At 42.1% G+C, this 17,537-nt stretch overlaps 1 protein-coding gene and 1 non-coding gene across 2 annotated transcripts; both read right to left on the bottom strand.

Annotated features, from left to right (window-relative positions):
- Positions 1–1,980: 1,980 nt before the first annotated feature.
- On the bottom strand, positions 1,981–8,786 carry rpl30 (ribosomal protein L30). Its single transcript, XM_043687648.2, has 4 exons — positions 8,607–8,786; positions 6,441–6,586; positions 3,497–3,627; positions 1,981–2,085 (listed from the first exon to the last, which is right to left on the bottom strand). The coding sequence occupies exons 1-4, from the start codon at positions 8,625–8,627 to the stop codon at positions 2,036–2,038; spliced, it is 348 nt and encodes a 115-aa protein (XP_043543583.1). The 5' UTR covers positions 8,628–8,786; the 3' UTR covers positions 1,981–2,035.
- On the bottom strand, positions 3,104–3,232 carry LOC122549625 (small nucleolar RNA SNORA72). The gene has a single exon (XR_006311621.2). It is a non-coding gene; the product is annotated as a small nucleolar RNA SNORA72 (small nucleolar RNA).
- Positions 8,787–17,537: the final 8,751 nt, after the last annotated feature.

Raw genomic sequence — 17,537 nt, 5'->3', positions numbered from 1 at the left:
TAAATTACAGCATGCAGGAGTAGCAAACAAATGATAGGTTGGTCTTCATTGCAAGGGAAATGAGCATTCAGGAGTAAAGATGTTTTGCTGCGATGTACAAAGCCTTAGTGAGTCCTTGCATGAAGTATTGTGCACCGTATGTGTCTTATAGGAGGAATATACTTGCCATAGTTGGAGAGCAGAGGTTCAAAGATCAAGAGGTTTAGTTTTCAGCTCAGGGTGGCAAATTTAAGAGGAAAGGAATTACTTATCTCAAACAGTTGAGAATCTGTGGAATTCACTACTCCACTGTGTGATGGATGCTAGTAAACAGAACAATATTAATGAAAGATTTAACAGGCTCAATGGGTTGAGTAGCTTACTCCAGCTCCTAATTTGTATGGTTGTATGTATAAAACATCAGTTAGTTCAGTAGCACAATCTTCCCATTAACTTCTCTAACACCTAGAATCATCATGAGGCAAAAAGCAAGCAACAAACCGCACAAATACCAAATATACAGTTTGACATTAAATGTCACCAAAATAAAACTCATTTCAACCTGGCCAGCCAAAACTTTTACCTCCCATACGCAGAGTTGCTGGAATATGTTGAGCACTTCCCACACCTCAGCAGTCACCTCTTTTACAAAGGCCTCCTTAAACCAACAGAAATCTTAAAAGTATCATCTAGTACTGTCAGCACCACATTCCTGCACTTGAGAGACCTAGATTGTGATTCAACAGATAAGGTTAAATTTCTTTAGCAATGCCTCCAATATAATTCCTGATCTGAGACCCCATTTAAACACTAGAAATCAGGATCACAAGCCTGAAAGCTGTCTTCCTGCTAGGTCCTATTCTCACAATCAAATGGTCAATATTCCAAAGTCAAAGAAGACTTCAGACACAATTTCTCCTTGAAATGCAGCAGCAGTGACCTAAGTGTTGACAGGAGCATGGTACCAAACCTGAGATTAGCAATAACTTGTTCAACAAGCTGCAGCACGCCTTAAACCCTCAATATTAAAGTCAGTTTCTACAAGAGGTGAGCAAGCTTATGTAATTGAAAAATATGCCAGATCTACAGGAATGCTGCAAATATATGGTTATGGTGATAGGATTTGGATACATAGATTTTTAAATATAATTGAATAAACCCAATTTTACTAAGCTAGGTATAACAAACTTTTCTGCCCTCTGCCAGATGCAATCAAGATCAGTCACTCATCCTGAAATATTGAACCTACTGCCACTAACTATTCTTGCTAATTTTAACAATATACATTTAGCTGGACAATTATTGATGCTAGGACAGACATATAGACAGAATGCAACAATTACCCTATATGCTTATGTTAGTTATTGTTTAAATCTTAAGCATCCCTCAATGCAATGCATTAAGACACCTTAACCACAGGTGGAAGGGAAACAAAACTTGCCTTGCAACAAAAACTATTTTACTAAGTACGGTACCAAACATGACTCTTAGAAACAGGTTTAGACCCTCCCAGAATTAAAAATTTGTTCATGGGACATGGGCAACTTGCGAGGATAGCTTTTATTGCCCATTCCTTATTGACCCGGAGAACTGTTCCAGCATTGTCAGATTCCTGTTGATTTGTACCTCAAGACTATATTCCCTTCTACTGTCACCTAACAAAAGGTTATCAACCTCAATCTCTGAAATACCCAAATCAATTACAAAGAGAGTCTGGGGGAATGCAGTTGTTCCACCATTGCAATCAATTATTTCCTGACTTCACTCTTAATCAACTGTTTTAGTAATAAGGCCCACTGTTCTTCATTTCCAAAGAAAAAGCATACAGGAGTTATCAAATCCATTTACCATTTGCGTCACCATTAAAGCAGATTAATCCCCAATTTAAATTTCTACACAATTTTTATATTATAGAATAACATGATTGTACCTTCAAATAAATTAATTTCTGTAAACATCTGAAATGTCATGTTGTGCATTTAAATTAAAAACAAAAGCAAGTGCCTTTTTAACAGAATAACTTTATTTGTAAAACATTTCAGAGTTGCAGCCCAGTTTATTTCTCACTGATTTGTTCTGGCATGCTCCTGATGATGTCAGAATCACCTGAAAAGAGAAGTGAATTCAGTTTAGTCGAAGCAAATGTCACTGAATAAAAGGCTGGAGGGCTTTACTGTTATCTTTCAGAAAGCCAGATGAACGAAAGACACATTTTCAATGAACTGTCACAAAACAGGCCTATCAGCAAAGTTCAACTACAGGGAGTAAAGAGGAATGGTGCCAATATGGAAACAAAGTTGATAGGAAATGGATGTGATCTGTTTTAGGGATTGAGAAAGGTACATACTAGGGTCAGTAACAGGACGCTGCTTCTTTTGATCTAAATTAATGACAAGCTTGGGTGTGCATGGCAAAAATTCAATAATGTACAGATGACGATACTTGGCAGGATTGTGAAGTGAGAAATCAAATGATAAATTTCAAGGTGCCAGATACACTTGCAGAGTAAGTCTGGGCACAAGGCAGACTAAATTTAATTAATTTTCCTACTACGAGGCACATTACTCAAACTGAAGACAGCAGCAAATATTGGTCTCCATAAATATGGATAGAGCACAAAGGGTAATGGTTATGAGGAGCTTCAAGAATATCCAGTTGACTGCCATCACCAGGAGACTATTTGATAAGAGTGTGGCTGACAGTCAGCATCTTTTGTCCATCCCGAACGGTTTTCAAGGATGTGGTGAGAGAATTTCTTGAACCACCACAGGCCCTCTCTCCAAATTCACATACCATGTGCCTCAAAATACTTGTATCAAGGAAATGCACATTAGCCCTGCCCCAAATCATGTGAACGGATGTACACAGTTACACTTGGTGCAATGCAAGAAGTAAGAATGGAAAAGGGATCTCTTCCAAGAAGGCAAAATTCACAATCTCAGCCACAGAAATCAATGAAAACAGGTATTTGTCGGGACCAAGGCCAAATCAAAGCAATTGCTCAAAAGGAATGTCAATGATATACATTACTACCCACTCCAGTTGCAATTTAAAACGTACCATCACACCACTGAGAAGAAAAACCTGCCACAGATGAGATGCGACAGAAACGTCACAATGTAAAAGTTGTCGCTGGCAAATATTACCACAGGACTTAAACTAGGCTTGTGGACAATAAGCACAGCATTAATCTAGCGAATGTCTAGCCTGACTTGATTGGAGACAAGAATCAAGACAGCGAGAATATTCGCAATAAGTAAATTCTTTTAGATACTTAAGTATTAATGGCTAAGCACACAAATTGCTGTACCTCTCATTCACACATGCCATGTACTCAGTATAGAGCAACAAACATTCAAACCCTACAGCCACTTCCACAATCAATTAAAGCACAAGCATATGAAAGGTACATTATACTATGTTTTTCTGACTATAATAATAAAAATCCAACATGCTTTACTCTCAATACACTTTAACACTAGTTCAGCCAGTGTAGTATAATTTTGGAAGAACTTACCAGGATCAATGATAGCCAGTGTACACACTCTGTAGTATTTACCACAAGCTGTACCTAGTTCGATATTGTTGCCACTGTAATGATGCACTCCAGTCTTGGCTAACATAGCATAATACTCAATCTCCGACTTCCTGAAATAAATACAATTCACCATTAAAACAGTACCATCGTAATGTTGCATTTTAAGTCAGTCAAGATCAGCCATGAAAACAGACAAACAGTTCAATGTAAAACAAGGCTCTCCGAACACAGTCAAAGGCACAGGGACAAAAGAAAAAAGTTTTTATATCATTAAGAACATTTATCTGATGACTTCAAATTCAGTTACTGCACATAAGTGAAATAAGAAAAATCTGTCCATTATTATGGTGGCCTAATAGTACCAAATTAATGCTCCAGTCCAAAAAGGTGAATTTGAAGCACACAAATGGATCGATACGAGGCCTTAATACCTGTCAGAGACAATCTTATGCAAACATGGACTAAACACTAATTAGGTACTGTAAACAACACTGAAGATGACTGCCAATTGAAATGTACAAGTTATAATGGTTACAAGTCACAAAAAAAGCACAAAACCTCAGCTTTAGGGATGAGCATATTGCTGTTAAAGCCAGAACTTGTTGCCTGTTCCTAATTGCCCCTGAACAGGTGGTAAGCCAACAAGAGAATGACTTACTAGGTAATTTCACAGAGCAAAGATACACCTGGGATTTGGAGTTGAAGCAAGGACAGTAGACCATCTTCCTTGGAGAATCAGTGAAAAGGGAGGGTTACAACAGTTTCATGATTAAGATGACATCTCAATTCTAGATTAGTGGATTAAATTCCCCCAGTCGCTGTGGCGGAACTAGTATTCATATGTTTGCGGCCACAGCCGTGACCTCTCGAGAGAATTTACAAGCTCGACAAATTCCAGACTCTAACCATTTGAGATACATTTTCAAAAAAATATTTCCAGTTTGCCACTAGTTCTTGATCCAATCTCAAAATCAGTTCCTCCAGTAATTAGATTAGATTCCCTACAGAGTATGGAAACAGACCATTTGGACCAACAAGTCCACACCAACCCTCCAAAGAGCAACCTAGCCAGACCCATTCCCCTAACCCCTATATTAACCCCTGACTAATACATCTCCCACTATGGGCAATTTAGCATGGCCAATTCACCTAACCCGCACATCTTTGTATTGTGGGAGGGAACCAGAGCACCTGGAAGAAACCCATAGACATGGGGAGAACATGCAAACTCCACACAAACAAGGGACACTGGTGCTGTGAGACAGCAATGCTAACTACTGAGCCACTGCGCCAGCCCCACTACCATTGGAAACTTTCTATCCTGTCGAGGGCCCATATGATCTTGAACACTTCTACCAGAATCATCCCTCAATCTCCTCAAAGGAGATGCGTGGAATATAACCTTGCAGAGAGCAGGCATAGATAGGCTGAATGATCTTGCTCTGTGTTGCAACCATTCTATGATTATCTACGACTAAAGGTATGTGATAGAGTCATATAGCACAAAAACAGACCCTAGAGTCCAATTGTCCGTGCTGATCAGACATCCCAATCTGACCTAGTCCCATTTGCCAGCATGTCTCATTTCCCCTAAATCCTTCCTATTCATGTACCAACCCAGATGCGTTTTAAGTGCTATAATTATTACCAGCTCCAGCACTTCCTCTAGCAGCTCATTCCATACATATACCACCCTCTGCATGAAAGAGTTATCACCTAGGTTCTTAAGACTTTCCCCTCACCCTAAACCTATTCCCTCTAGTATTCAACACCCTCACCTTAGGAAAAAGACTGTTGCTATTCAGCTTATCCATACCCCTTATGATTTTATAAACCTTTACATACTTACCCTTCAGCTTCTGATGCTCCAGGAAAAAAGCCCCAAGATGACTATTCAGCCTCTCCCTATAAAACAAACCCTCCAGTCCCAATCCTTGTAAGTCTTCTGCACCAAGTTTAACAATATCCTTCCAACACAAGGGCAACCATAATTGTCTGTAGTATTCCAAAAGCTGCCTCACCAATGTCCTGTACAGTCGCAAAATGACAACCCAATTCCTACATTCAATATTCTGAAGAAAGCAGAAGTTATTGAGTGTCATGGCCATTATTTATATCAACTATGATCATAAAAAGTTACAATTGTTCTCAGTGGCATTTCTGGTACTTTGCTGTGCGAGATTTGGTTGCCATATCAGTCTACAACAGGAATTACACAATTATGTAATTTAGTACAGTGTCTGCAAATTGTTTTCAAACATCCCAACGATTTAAAAGGCACTACATAAACCAGAGTTTGACTTCTTGACACCTTCACCACTAAATAAATAGTCAACTTTCACTATTGCATCCTATTTATTTTTAAGGGACCATATTGTAAGATTACTAACTTACATATTTCAACAATGCCTTAGGTCCTAGGTCTAACATTTGCTTTCTGTCTGGTCCGAGTGAACCTGTTTTTAACCTTTCATCTAACATCTGGTAACGGTGACTTCATCAGCAGTCTTTACAGCAGCAGAAATATTTTGGGCTTTGATAGGAAGTAAAAACAGTTTCATAGCATTTTGTGGCTATCCAGTGCTTTTTTAGAAATTTTTCTCTTGTACTGTGAATGAGCTGGTTCAATCTGATTAATATTTAATTTCATGAATTTTCAGGGTGACGAATGGGTCAAAACCTAAGCAAACATTTGGCCTATGTGACATTTACATACATTGCATAACAAAATACCGACTGCAGTATTAGCAAGAAACATTATGGCAAATCAAGTTGGACTACAGATTTAATTAGAAAATAAATATTTACCTTTTCTCAGTAGGAGGAAACATTAAAATAAAAAGAGATAAATTAAGGAAGAGGATGGATAATAGCAAACCCATTCTATATCTTGCTATTTATTTCACAAAATAGCTCCACTTACCTCAAAGCTGGACAGTTGTTGGCAAGAATAACTAGCTTGGCTTTGCCCTGACGAATCATTTTCAAAGTCTGTTTGTAACCCAGCACATATTTGCCACTTTTCATAACCAGCTGGAGCCTGGAGTTGATGGACTCCAAAGACTTTTTCTGCATTCAAAAAGCAAGTCCCATTTAAAAAAGTCTACAAATGCAATGAAATAATGAACTTTAAATGTTCAATAGCATTCAATGAACACCAATGAAGATGCTCATTCGAATTGTTGAACAAAAATATATACAGATTAAATGAATGCATTTATAATTAGATCAGAACTTCAAATGTTATATCCCGCTAGTAACATCTAGCCCAAACTACAGTACATTTTGTAATTATTTCAGCTCATTACTTCTTTTGAAGAGTCGATATGGGTGTATCAAATCAGATTGACATTCTGTTGTCTCCCCAAATCATGCAAATTCTACACCTGGCAACTTGCTTTTGGAAGATCTAAAATATGCATTCCCCCAGCCTTTCAGATCACAATTGCATTAAGATTTGTCTCCTTCATAGTTCTTTTGCTACTTAACAAAATTATTTTCCGCTTCATTATCAAACATCCTCTTAGTGGCAAACTTCATTTTAATTTTGTACAACTAGCCTTGCATTTTCCACAACTCAAACTTAAATTCTGCTTCCCATTTCCAAACTTGTGTCAGCTACCATTCGCATACCATGTCGACCTACATTGACTCCTGGCTTTGCTACCACAATTGTCAAAGTGCTTATCCTTTTTCAGTTTTTTCATGGCCTAACCCAGCTGAGGCTGAGCCAATGTTGCACACAAGTTAAGATACTTCCTTGCTTGATCTTGTGTTAGCAGCTACTTTTCCATCATTAAACTGGATTTGTTTAGATGACAAATTTATTCCAAATTCTAGGCAAGGGTCACTTGACCCAAAATGTTAACTGATTTCCATACACAGACACTGCCAGACCTACAAAGCTTTTCTAGCAGATCCTGTTTTTATTTCTAATTGTTAAAGTTTCTCCACCACTGAAGTTAACTTGACTGGTCTGCATTTGCCACTTCATCTTTACACCTTTTGTTAAGAACAAGGGTTTACCATCTGCAATTCATCAGCCCACTTATCAATTTTAAAAAATCAAGTGTCTGAACCTCCTTTCCCCATAAATTGGGAATCAGCATCTCTGCTGTTAAAGGCAGATGCAAAGCATTCATTTAGTAACTCATAACTGTTTCTGCTTTCAATTCAGCCCCACTTCTTTTCACCAATATTTATGGCATGAAGACGTTGATTTTCATGTTGGCAACTAGCATCTATACCTACTTTGCTTTTTCACATTTCCTTTTACATCCAGCCTGATTAGGTAGACAAGGGGGGAGGCTGCAGGAACACAGCAAGCCAGGCAGCATCAGTAGGTGAGGAAATCGACATTGCAGGTATAATAAGCCTCCTGCACGTTTACTTGGGATTCCAATATCTGCAGGTCTTTTGAATCTAACCACGATTAAATTTTGTGCCTGGCATCTGTTAGAAGCACACTTTTACAACTGTCTCAATCACGCATTCTTTCGTTATTCAGAAATGTTATTTACCCTAACTTTCTCCTTTGTGCCTAAACTGCACTCAAACTGAATTGGAGACAAAAAAAAAAGCAGATGCTGGAATCCAAGTTAGACAAGCAGGAGGCTGGAGGAACACAGCGAGCCAGGCAGCATCAGGAGATGGAAAGGTCAACGTTTCAGGACTGGTTTGCCGTGCTCTTCAAGCATCTTGCACTAGACTTTAAAAGGCAGGGCAATGGTTACTGAGGGCCTGCTGTGTGATTGCAATCAATCTAGGCCAGAGCCGGCGTGGCACTCGGGAAAGGTGGCCAACCTACAGAGTTGGGGGAAAGGGGTAAGAGGGAAGAGGCACTCAGGGTTGAAGATGAACAAACACCAGCTTTCCCCACGCCCGCCGCCGCGTCTGAAAGGTTTCCAAGGGGGGCCGCCGGACCCGACGGGAATCAGGATGAGGGAGGTAAAGGACGGTAGGGGCCAGAACCCGCGGGGGTAGGAACAAGGTGAAGGTCGGAGCTGGAGCCGCTCCCTCTCGCCCGGCTGCCGTCCCTCCACGTGAAGCCTCGGCCGCGCTTCGTAGGCCGCAGGCGCCTCAGACTCACCGTCTTCTTGGCCGCCACCATCTTTGCCAGTGTTTGCAGAGCCCGAGTAACGGTGTAAGTGAGCGGGAGGGCGGAAGGAGAAGGACCGGCAGCGCAACACGGCGCGGCGGGAGGGCTCAGACTCCGCTCGGACACGGGCAGCGGCAGCACCGAGGCGAACCCAAGATGGCCGGAGGGAGAAAAGGAAGGCTATCCCAGAATCCTCCAGGCTTCCCGCCTTCAACCATCGCGAGGACAGAGCGTGATGACGTCACTCACCCCGCAAAGGACGGGGCCAGACGGGTTGCGCCTGACCAGCGAGAGGGGCACGTGGTCCAATCGCGGGGTGGTGGGGAAGAGGTCACGTGTCCGCCAAGGGGACGTAGGCCTCTCCTCTCACCCAATGGGGAAAGTCTGCAGAATGTTGCATTAGTAATGTCCCTACCTCTGAGCCAGGAGACCCAGATTCAGGTACTGCTCTAGAGGTGTGTAACAACTCATAGGACAGTGCAGTACAGGAACAGGACCTTCGGCTCACTATGATTCTACTCTAAAGTAATCCCATCTACCTGCACATGACCCATGTTCTTCTTGCCTGTTCATGTATCTGTCTTGGTGCCTGTTAAATGTTGGTATTTTATCTGTCTCTCCTAGCAGTGTGTTCTATCTCTGGACAGGTTGATACAGAATATTCAGACGGATTTGGGGATCCTTGTGAATGAATCACAAAAAGATGGCATCGAAGTTCAGCAGCTAATAGGAAAATGTAATGTTGGTTGTTACTTCAAAGTGAAAGCATTATCAAAGGTGTGAGGTTTTGCTAAAGTCAGTCCACAACTGGAACACAGTACTGTGAACAGTTTTGGTCCTTTTATCTGACGGCTGATGTGTAGAAACAAAAGATGTTAATTTGAATGGAAGACAAACACTTATTTCAACAATTTATTTTTATTCATTCAGTCATTCAAAATGGTGCGGGAGTGTGGCGACATAATAATTTTCATTTCATTTCCTAAATGCATGTGACAATAAAATCATTCTTGATTTGATTTATTGTAGTCACGTATACTGAAGTACAGTGAAAAGTTTTGTTTTACGAGCTGTACAGACAGATCATAGCAAACAAGGACATACAGATTATAGGGTGTTTAGACAGCGATGCATACAGGTTACAACAGCACAGGAGGTATGCAAAGCAAGATCAATATTATTTGAAGTTAGAGAGGTCCATTCAGCAGTTCTTGAAACTGTTGTGTGTATGTGTTCAAGCTTCTGTATCTTTTTCCTGACAGAAGAGGTTGTAGAAGAGCATTACCAGAGTAGGAGGGGTCTTGATGTTGGCAGCCTTTCTGTGGCAATGAGAAGTATAAATGGAGTCCATGTTTAGGAGATTGACTTCCATGATGGTCTGGGCTATGCACACAACCTTCTGTATTTTCTTACGGTCCTGGCCAGAGCAATTGCCGTACCAGGCTGTCATGCACCCGGACAGTATATTTTCTGTGGTCCATCTGTAATGTTGGTGAAGGTCCTTCTTTCAATGCAGTTTGTAAAGAAATATATACTGGCAGACAGGAAACAGAATAGGGATGAGCAAGATTATTTTCTCCCAAGTGCCAGTCACAGACTAATGGATACTACAGGGATCAGTGCTTGGTCCCTATCTGTCAAAATGTATATTAACGTTTTAGATAAGGAAAATAATTGTACTATCACCAAGTTGGCAGACAACAGAAAGTTAGGTCCTTTGAGAAGGTCTTGCATAGGAGACTGATGGTAAAGATAAGAGCCCATGGGATCCAAGGACATTACCTAAGTGCATATAGAATTAGCTGAGTTGTAGAAAGCAGAGGGTGAATGGCAAGGCATGATTTTTGTGACTGGAAGCCTGTGTCTGGTGGGGTTCTACAGGGATCAGTGTTGGGAACCTTGTTATTTGTGGTTTATGTCAATGATTTAGACTTGAAAGGAGGAGTATTGACCAGTAAATTCATGGATGAGACAAAAATTGATGGGAAGGTAAATAATGAGGAGATAGTCTTACACTTCAACAGATATAGATAGGCAGGTCAAATGGATTGATCAGTGTCAAATGGAATTCAATTCAGATAAGTGTAAGGTCTTGCATTTCAGTAGGATAAACAAGACAAAGGTAGAAGTAACAAAGAAGATTGATGAGGGCAGAGCAGTAGATGTAATCTATATGGATTTCAGTAAGACATTCAACAAGGTTCCCCATGGAAGACTGATTAGCAAGGTTAGATTTCATGGATTACAGGGAGAACCAGCCATTTGGATACAGAACTGTCTCAAAGGTAGAAGACAGAGGGTGGTGGTGGAGTGTTGTTTTTCAGACTGGAGGCCTGTGACCAGTGGAGTGCCCCAAGGATCGGTGCTGGGCCCTCTACTTTTTGTCATTTACATAAATGATTTGGATGTGAGCATAAGAGGTAGAGTTAGTAAGTTTGCAGATGACACCAAAATTGGAGATGTAGTGGACAGTGAAGAGGGTTACCTCAGATTACAACAGGATCTGGACCAGATGGACCAATGGGCTGAGAAGTGGCAGATGGAGTTTAATTCAGATAAATGTGAAGTGTTGCATTTTGGGAAAGCAAATTTTAGCAGGACTTATACACTTAATGGTATGGTCCTAGGGAGTGTTGCTGAACAAAGAGACCTTGGAGTGCAGGTTTGTAGCTTCTTGAAAGTTGAGTCGCAGGTAGATAGGATAGTGAAGAAGGCATTTGGTATGCTTTCCTTTATCGGTCAGAGTATTGAGTACAGGAGTTGGGAGGTCATGTTGCGGCTGTACAGGACATTGTATTCCAACAGGCCACTGTTGGACTATGGCGTGCAATTGTGGTCTCCTTCCTATCAGAAAGATGTTGTGAAACTTGAAAGGGTTCAGAAAAGATTTAGAAGGATGTTGCCAGGATTGGAGGATCTGAGCTACAGGGAGAGGCTGAACAGGCTGGGGCTGTTTTCCCTGGAGTGTCGGAGGTTGAGGGGTGACCTTATAGAGGTTTACAAAATTATGAGGGGCATGGATAGGATAAATAGACAAAATATTTTCCCTGGGATCGGGGTGTCCAGAACTAGAGGGCATAGATTTAGGGTGAGAGGGGAAAGATATAAAAGAGACCTAAGGGGCATCTTTTTCAAGCAGAGGGTTGTACGTGTATGGAATAAGCTGCTAGAGGAAGTGGTGGAGGCTGGTACAATTGCAACATTCAAGAGGCATTTGGATGGGTATATGAATAGGAAGGGTTTGAAGGGATATGGGCTGGGTGTCGGCAGGTGGGACTAGATTGGGTTGGGATATCTGTTCGGCATGGACGGGTTGGACCGAAGGGTCTGTTTCCATGCTGTACTTCTCTATGACTCTATCTATGACCATGATCCTGGGAAGCACTAAAGGTCAGAGGGACCTTGGTGTTCATGTCCACTGGTCCCTTAAGGTAGTGGGACAGGTAGATAAAATAGTTAAGGAGGCATATTGGATACTTGTCTTTATTAGTCATGGCATAGAGTTCAAGAGCAGTGGGGTGATGTATAAAACATTAGTTCGGCCACAGTTAGAGAATTGTGTGCAGATCTGGAATCCACATTATAGGATGGATGTGATAGCACTGGAGAGGATGCAGAGGAGATTTACCAGGATGTTGCTTGGGCTGGAGAGTTTCGGTTATGAAGGGAGATTGGACAGACTGGTCTTGTTTTCCTTGGAGCAGAGGGGGTTGAGGGGGACATGTTGGTGATTTATAAATTTAATGTGGGATAGATTAGACAGTAAGTATCATTTCCCCTTGGTGGAAGGAGAGTGGCTGAAGGAATAGAAGGGGCAGGAGGTTTAGAGGGGATGTAGGAATATTTTTTCACCCAGGGATGGTGGGAATGTGGAACTCACTACATCCTGTAAGAGTGGGAGAGGCAGAAACCCTCAACATTTTAGTAGTATTTAAATGTGCATTTACAACCTAAGGTATACAAGGCTATGGGACAAATGCTACAAAATTGGTTACAGTAATTTGGCGGCTGTTTTTAGAGGGCACAGACTTGATGGGCCAAAAGCCCTTTACCTATGCTGTAAACCTCGATGACTCTGGGTGGAAAGGAGTACTGTGAGGAGGATGTGGCAATGCTGCACTGCACTTTGGATAGGCTGAATGAGTGGGTAAAAGCTTTGGCAGATACAATATGACATGGATAAATGTGAGATCATCCACTTTGGTGGCAAAAACAAGAAGGCAGACTGTTAACTGAATGGCAGTAGTTTGGAAAAGAGGAAGGTACAATGAGTTATGGTGTTCTTGTACATCAGTCACTGAAAATAAACATACAGTTGCAGCAGGTAGTGAAGAAGGCAAATGAAATGTTTGCCTTCATAATGAGAGGATTCAAGCACAGGAGCAGAGATGTCTTGCTGCAGTTGTACAGGGCCTTGGTGAGACCACACCTGGAGTACTACTGTGTGTAGTTTTGGTCTCCTTATCTGGGGAACATTAGGACTGAGATGAGGAGAAATGTCTTCACCCAGAGAGCAGGGAGCCTGTGGAATTCTCTACCACAGGAAGTGGTTGAGGCCAAAACATTGAATGTTTCAATGAGAAGTTAGATATAGTCCTTGGGGCTGGAGGGATCAAAGGGTATGGGGAGAAGTTGGGGAACAGGGCACTGAGTTGGATGAGCAGCCATGATCATATTGAATGATGGAGCAGGCTTGAAGGGCGAATGGCCGACTTCGGCTCCAAAATTCTGTGTTTCTGTATTTCATTGGAGTTCAGCGATGTTCCCAGGATCATAGGGGTATGATCATATGAAGAGACATTTAGTAAGTTGGGTCTGTATTCATTGGAGTTCATAAGAATGAGAGGAGTCATAGAGATGTACAGCACGGAAACAGACCCTTCAGTCCAACTTGTCCATGCTGACCAGATATCTAACCTAATGCAGCCCCATTTGCCAGCACTTGGCCCATTTCCCTCTAAAACCTTCCTAATCATATACCCATCCAAATGCCTGTTAAATGTTGTAATTGTACCAGCCTCCACCACTTCCTCTGGCGCTCATTATCCAATAACGCATCACCCTCTGAGTAAAAAAGGTGTCCCTTAGGTCCCTTCTAAATTTTTCCCCTCACCCTAAACCTATGCCCTCTAGTTCTGGGACCTTATTGAAACATACAAGCTTCTCAGGGGTTAATAAAAAGCAAAATACTCTGGATGCTGAAAATCTAAAACAAACACAGAAAATAGCAGGTTTGGCAACATCTGTGGGGAGAGAATTGGAATTAATGTTTCAAGTCTGATATGACTCTTCCAATTCTTCGGAAGCTTGGCAGGGTAAATGCAGACAGGTTACTCCCCCTTGTGGGAGAGATGGAAACAATGCCAGAATCTCAGAATAAGAGTTTGCCCATTTAAGACAGAGATGAGGAATTTCTAGTCTCAGAGGGTAGTGAATCTGTGGAATTCTTTACTGCAGAGGGCTATCAAGGCTGGGGCATTAAGTATATTGAAGGCTGGGATGAATTAGTTTAATCAGTAAAGGGATCAAGCCTTATGGGAGAAAGGAAGGAAAGTAGAATTATCAGATCAGCCACGATCTGAGTGAATGGTGGTGCAGAGTTGATGGGCTGAATGGCCTACTTCTGCTCCTGTGTCTTAGGGGCCTGAGATCACATGCTGCTATCCCCTCCCCACTCCTATCTCCATGGATCCCCAGCCCCAGCATCAGGAGAACTTGGATTTAGAGAATGTGGAACTGTGTGATTAACAATCTAGAAATGCTCAGCTTTTCATCAGAACTGGATTTAGTTGTAGCTTACCCACAGCTTGGATTTTATTCCTGAACTGGTCCAGTTTCTGATTGATGATACCTGGCTTATCATCATTAGCAATGAAATCTTCCACACACAGGCAGCTGTAGAGAGGGAGTACCCAGTAGCTGCCACTGTGCAAGAGGTCTTCCACTACAGGCTGTGGAGGACAGAGCAAAATAACAAGTGGGAAATGATCCTGTTCTAATCTCCCTAGAGGGTGCTATGTACCAAACATTTGATCAGTGTAGCTCACTGTATTTGTAGTGATGTGTATTTTTGTAGGGAGTGAACAGTCTCAGGTCCCTGTAATCCCCTCCAAGAACATCAGTGGCTGACAGCAGACAAACTGACAGAATCACAGAATTCTTATTAGTGCAATTGGAGGTCATTCGGCCCCACTCTAAGGATGTCAAACAAAAACCTTCAAGATGCCTGACTGAAATCCCATGAGTCCCGACTGTAACAAAGACCCCACACGTTGCAAACAGGCGACTGACCCACCTCTCGACAGGGCACTTCCTGTTTCACTCTGAACATCGCCAAGCACAACTTGGCAATTGCCCTGATGGGTGAAGTTCCGGGTTTCAACCTTCCCCGGAAAATGTGGACAACCCCCAACCGGGGGAAGACAGGCCAGGATGGTGTGTGGCTGCTTGCTCCACAAGAGGAACAGCTTGAATAGTATGTGCAGCACCTGTGCCTGCCCATCGTCCAAGTACTGGCCTTTAGTAATCCACACCTACAACCATGCATCAGTGGAATAGACTGTTACCCTTGACATCGAACTATTACTGCTGCCTCAGCCACACGAGCAGGCATCGCTTTCATTTATCACTGAGTGCATTTAAGACAGAGACTGATATGTTCTTTATTGATATAGGGATCAAGGGTTATGGGGTGAAGGCAGGAGATGGGGTTGAGAAACATATCAGCCATGATCAAATGGTGAGCATTAACAGTATCGTGGGTATCCCGAGATCAAATGGACTGCACTCTGTTTAAGAAGACAGCTTAGCACTACCTTCTCCAGGACAACAAGGGATGGGTATTCTCCTATGAAAAAACAATTATTGTATGTCTCGCTTTCCCAGTTCTTACAGGGGTCATCAAACTGAAATGTTTTCTTTCTAGGCTGCCAGACCTGCTGAGATTTTTTCAGCATTTTCTCTTTTTATTCCAGGTCTCCAGTAGCCATTTTATTTCACTTTTGCAATTATAGTTGCCTCATCCTCAGATTAACAGTGAATTTTTAACAGTCTTATTGTGTCCTTCGTAGATTAGAAATCAGCACCCATTTCAGAGGCGTTTTATGGCTAATTGTCTAATCTTCCATCCATACATTTGAAGAAAGCTGATTGGTCTGAACTGGCTCTATCTGTGATTATTGAGGAAATGACCCTCGACCTTGGGTTCCATTCACATAGATGAGCACTATGAGCCTGATGAATGCCCAGAAAACTGTACCAAGCTTTGATGTGTCCTTTACAAGCTTAAAGTATCACAATTGGGGCCCAGGGCATAGTTGTCTGTCCTCCGCACCAGGAAACTATTGGGCCAAGTTCCATTCCAGGTACAATGTTTGAGGACAGATAGCAGGCTGGCACTTAAGCTTGCTGCCATCTTACAAGGATACCATCTTGCCTGTCCCTGTCCATCACCACCTTCCCAGCAGGATGTCAAAGTAACAGGAGAGATGCAAAGGTATCATTTAAAAATGCAAAGGCATCATTTAAAATGAGAGTTCTTCCTGGTTTCCCAGCCTAAGCCAGTCCTGAAGAAGGGTTAATACCCGAAATGTTGAGTTCTCCACCTCCTCATGCTGCCTGACTTGCTGCTTTCCTCCTGCTTGTCTACTTTGGATTCCAGCATCTGCAGTTTTTTTGTCTCTAACCAATATTTAACCCTAGACCAATACAAATTAGAAGCAATCATCTGGTGATTGTTACATTGATGTTCTTTGGGCTTGCTGTGTGTAAGCTGGCTGTCACATTACATGAAAAAACATGTCTATGCTTCTGAAATATTCCTTTGTGATAATGGTAAACAATAGACAATAGGTGCAGGAGTAGGCCATTCGGCCCTTCGAGCTAGCACCACCATTCATTATGATGGCTGGTGCTGGCTGATCATCCACAATCAGTATCCTGTTCCTGCCTTATCCCCATAACCCTTGATTCCACTATCTTTAAGAGCTCTATCCAACTCTTTCTTGAAAGTATCCAGAGACTTGGTCTCCACTGCCTTCTGGGGCAGAGCATTCCATATATCTACCACTCTCTGGATGAAGAAGTTTCTCCTCAACTCTGTTCTAAATGGCCTCCCTCTTATTTTTAAACTGTATCCTCTGGTTCTGGACTCACCCATCAGTGGAAACATGTTCCTGCCTCCAGAGTGTCCAATCCTTTAATAATCTTACGTGTCTCAATTAGATCCCCTCTCAACCTTCTAAACTCAAGTGTACACAAGGCCAGTCACTCCAATCTTTCTACATATGAAAGTCCCGTCATTCCGGGAATTGACATCGTGAACCTACGCTGCACTCTCTCAATAGCCAGAATGTCTATTGGAAACCAAAACTGCACACAATACTCCAGGTACGGTCTCACCAGGGGCCTGTACAGCTGCAGAAGGACCTCTTTACTCCTACACTCAATTCCTCTTGTTATGAAGGCAAGCATACAAAAAATTATCTTGTAATTAGCTTTCCTATTACTGCTATCCAAATGAGTCGTAATTTCATCTTTTATAATTGACTCCAGCATCTTTCCCACCGCTGACATCAGGCTAACCAGTCCATCATGCCCTGTTTTCTCTCTCCCTCTCTTCTTGAAAAGTGGGACAACTTTAGCCACCCTCCAATCCACAGGAACTGATCCGGAATCTATAGAACATTGGAAAATGTTTGCCAATGCATCCACAATCTCTAGAGCCACCTTCTTAAGTACCCTGTGATGCAGACCATCAGGTCCCGGGAACTTATTAGCCTTCAGACCTAACAGTCTATCCAACACCATTTCCTGCCTAATATAAATTGCCTTCAGTTCCTCCATTACCCTAGGTACTTCAGCCACTATTACATCTGGGAGATTGCTTGTGTCTTTCCCACTGAAGACAGATCCAAACTCTTC

Source organism: Chiloscyllium plagiosum, unplaced genomic scaffold (genome assembly GCF_037043375.1).
Source record: "Chiloscyllium plagiosum isolate Xiang-an unplaced genomic scaffold, Cpla_swu_hap1 HiC_scaffold_4, whole genome shotgun sequence".
In the NCBI taxonomy this organism is placed as follows: domain Eukaryota; kingdom Metazoa; phylum Chordata; class Chondrichthyes; order Orectolobiformes; family Hemiscylliidae; genus Chiloscyllium; species Chiloscyllium plagiosum.
Note: the sequence above shows the minus strand (reverse complement) of the source record. Positions and strands in the feature narration are given on the sequence as shown.